The sequence below is a fragment of the Mus caroli genome, unplaced genomic scaffold (assembly GCF_978045245.1).
Source record: "Mus caroli unplaced genomic scaffold, Mus_caroli_1 scaffold_8, whole genome shotgun sequence".
Taxonomy (NCBI): domain Eukaryota; kingdom Metazoa; phylum Chordata; class Mammalia; order Rodentia; family Muridae; genus Mus; species Mus caroli.
Window position 1 is genome coordinate 101,986,620 of NW_028227263.1, and position 3,419 is coordinate 101,990,038.

General features: G+C 54.6%; 1 protein-coding gene across 2 annotated transcripts in view; it reads right to left on the minus strand.

Moving 5' to 3' along the window:
* Window positions 1–690: 690 nt before the first annotated feature.
* The window catches only part of LOC110298330 (orphan sodium- and chloride-dependent neurotransmitter transporter NTT5-like), a 12,285-nt gene continuing 9,556 nt past the window's right edge, over window positions 691–3,419 (minus strand). For both annotated transcript variants that reach the window (XM_021167507.2, XM_021167506.2), the window contains exons 8-12: window positions 3,065–3,251; window positions 2,618–2,819; window positions 2,328–2,487; window positions 1,840–2,005; window positions 691–1,570 (exon numbers count right to left, since the gene is read on the minus strand). In XM_021167507.2, coding sequence (XP_021023166.1) covers window positions 1,109–1,570; window positions 1,840–2,005; window positions 2,328–2,487; window positions 2,618–2,819; window positions 3,065–3,251 — 1,177 coding nt within the window. In that variant the 3' untranslated portion in view covers window positions 691–1,108. The remainder of the gene's footprint in view (window positions 1,571–1,839; window positions 2,006–2,327; window positions 2,488–2,617; window positions 2,820–3,064; window positions 3,252–3,419) is intronic.

Consider the following 3,419-nt stretch of genomic DNA (forward strand, 5'->3'; position numbering starts at 1 on the left):
TGGAATTTGTTTGCCCTGTTTTTGTTTTTGATTTTGTTTTGTTTTGTTTTGTTTTTGAGATAGGGATTCTCTGTGTAGCCCTAGCTGTCCTGGAACTCACTCTGTAGACCAGGCTGACCTTGAACTCAGAGATCTGCCTGCCTCTGCCTCCTGAGTGCTGGGATTAAATACAAACCACCTGTCTCTCTTTGGGCTTTTTGATGGCTCCTCACAGGTAAGGTCAGGTGATCCCCGGCAAGCTTTGGGGATCAAGAATTCGGCACTGACTGCTTCCAGGATCAAGCTGAATAAGTGCCACTGTTTTGGCTGGAGGGTCATCAGAGTGTCTTAGACACACCTACTTCCAGTGAACAAAAAGCATTCCGAAGTCATGCTCACCTCTCAAGTCTCAAGGCTGGAGAGATGGGAGCAGCAGTTAGAGCGCTGGCTGCTTGTCTAGATTTGGCTCCCAGCACAGAAATACAACTCCAGTTCCAGGGTGGTCCAAGACCCTCGTCCCAACTTCATGCTTCGTTAGGGAACCAAGTGCACACGTGGTTTATGTATGCGGTGCACATGTGACTAAAACACTCTTATACACAAGGGACCTGGGCCCCTTCTGCTGTGGGGACACAAAGCTCTAAGCGGCTCACTGGGAAGTGCGCGTGTGTAAGAGAGAAGACTGTACACACTGCCGGTATGTGTCGTCCACCGCCTCATTTATTGACAGACAACTGCTATCTTGGTGCCATCTGTGATGGCCATCCCTTGGAGGTCAGCCACACTTCTGACAGGCACGATGGCTAGGCAGGGCTAGGGACTGTGCCGGATGCCCATCTGGGCACACCAAAATTGTGTCTGTATCAAGGAGAGGGAAGGGGCCCTGGGGCCTGCCCTGAGCACAGTGTCCAGTGCTAGAGGACGGACCAATGCGTCATCCATGACTGTCTAGGGGCCATGGAGGCTACCGCAGAAGTCTGGGCTGGGGTCTGCATACCCCGTCTTCTGCTTTCTGTGGGGCCTGTGCTAAAGGCTTGGTGCCCATCACTGGTTACCGAGACCAGATGATGTGGCTGGCCGCTGCTAAGCGGGGCTCTCACAAGCCTTTCCGTCACAAGTTGCAAGCCTGTCACTTCTCTCCAGTGTTTTGGGAGTCCAAACAGGATTCTGAGTGGCCAGTGTACTTTGCCACCTCATGGATGGCCAAGGTGGAGAAGCCAATCTGAGAAGGAAGCGTGGCATTGGGCAAGCTGAAGGTGGAGTAGTTCTCACTGTCCTTTTTTGTTATCAGGATTTGGGGATGAAGGAAGTTCTCCGGGGGACTCTTGCTTTGGAATAAAGCCTTGCTTTTCTCCTGATTTCTGAGGGTGAGTTTCCTCATGGGGTGCACAGGCCACTGGGTGACTCTGTTGGGCACTGTGACTGTCTTTTTGGAGGACAGAGGCTTTTCTAAGGTTTCACAGATGTTTGGGTCATCCAGATACCACCAGTGCTGCAACGGGTACACGAGGATCGGCAGCAGTGCCAGGACACTGAGGAAGGTGACCCAGCCCAGGGCTATCTTCTTGTAAGGCCGCTTCACTTCGTGGCTCTGGGGACAGGGATAGTGGGCCACAGGGGGAAGTGGGGGGCTCAGTCTGGGTGTGGTGTCCCCAGGTTCCTCAGGGTAGGGTATACATGATGAGGGCTCAGTCTGGGTGCTCTGAGTGCAGGGTTCCCCCAAGTCCCTGGGGTAGGGTAGGAGATGTAGGATGGGGGCCTGTGTCTATGTGCTTGAGATTTGGGGTCTCCAGGTCTCTGGGGGTAGGAGATACAGGGCGGGGTGCTGGGCCCCCAGGTCCCCACAGGCAGGGTCCGCACCATGCTATCATTCCAGGAGACATAGTAGGGGGATCCACTGTAGTAGAGATTCAGGAAGTAGATGGTGAGCAGGACCAACAGTGTGGGCAACGTCACGTAGCTCCACAGGAAGGTGAAGGGCGCCCACACCAGGCCGCCCAGCTGGCCGAACACCTCAGCCCTGAACCTGGGAGAAGGAGGAAACTGTCAGGACATCTGTTAACCTGGACCCAGGGAGAGTCTCTGTCTCTGGTTCTCTCAGATGCTCTTTTCGCTTGATGTGGGGACTGGGCCCTCCCTGGCTCTGGGAAAGCCATGTTGTCAACCCCTGAGAAGTGAACCACGACGGTCCCTTAGCCTTCAGTGTACCTGAGACTGCGTCTCCCTGTAGGAGCTGACTGCTGTCCGAGGACCTGTGGGGGGTGCCTGTATCCCCGGAAGGCCTAGGGTGGACTTAAGAGCTACGCATTCCTCCCACCCCTCCCGACCTCCCCGAGTCTGGAAATCACCTCTTGATTCCATAGAGCCAAGCCAGAGACAGGTTCTGGATCACCACAATTATGATGAGGACCATGGGGACCAGGAGGTCATCGAACAGGAATACCACGTAGCTGCCAGGGCGGCTGGAGAAGATGAGGCTCCCCAGAAATCCTCCCAAGCAGACAAGCACTAAAGGTCAAAGTGGATTGGGGCACACTGGGGTTTGTGAGTTGGGGGGGGTCCCTGTGAATGCTGGAATACTTGGGGTGAGCATGGGGGAGGTTACAGGGTATGGTTTTTTTTTTTTTTTTTTTTCTACCTTGGACTAGTTTGGGATGCTTTGCAAAGGTGGAGATGCTTTTCTGCAGAGGAAGCACGATGCCCTCCAGGAGAGTTAGCATGGTGCCCAGACCCATGATAGCCAGGGACATGAAGAAGATGATGGCCCAGAAAGAGGAGCCAGGAAACTGTGAGATGGCTTGAGAGAAGGCCACATACGACAGGCCAGGGCCCTCCATTATCTGTGGGGGGAGGGGGGGAGAAGGGTTCTGAGGCAGTGCAGTATCCAGATAGGATGGGCATGGTGCCGGACTTGATTAGTAATGTCTTTCATGGGTAGAACTGGGACACCCAGCGTTTTCTGGGTTGTCGGATGTGAGCCACAGTGTGACTGTGACACATAGATGTGGTGGCTGGGTCGGGACTGTTACTCCTATTGCCTGCCTCGAGTGAGGCTGCTGGGCCCGGGCCCCCTGACAAAACACACCTTTTCCGTTTGCATCAGGATGCTGCAGGGCAGGGTATGATGGATGACCTGACTCTTTAAGTTGCTGGGAAGCTGGTTGATCCAGTTTAGGTATTCCAGTGGGGGGTTGTGGATGATGTCTCCGGGAGGCCAGGCAGCCTTGGGGAGGACCCCGTTGGCTATCAGGTTGATCAGATTGGAGACACTCCTGATGGGGTCGGAAGGGAAAAGAAGACAGACAGAGAATGGGCTGGCTCATCAGCCGTCACCATCGAAGGAGAGTAGGGACCAGGTATGGTGGGACGGTCCAGGAGGCATGCTGTCGTGGCTCTGGCCGTCCACGGTTGAGGAGCTCCATCTTGTGAGAGCATCTTTG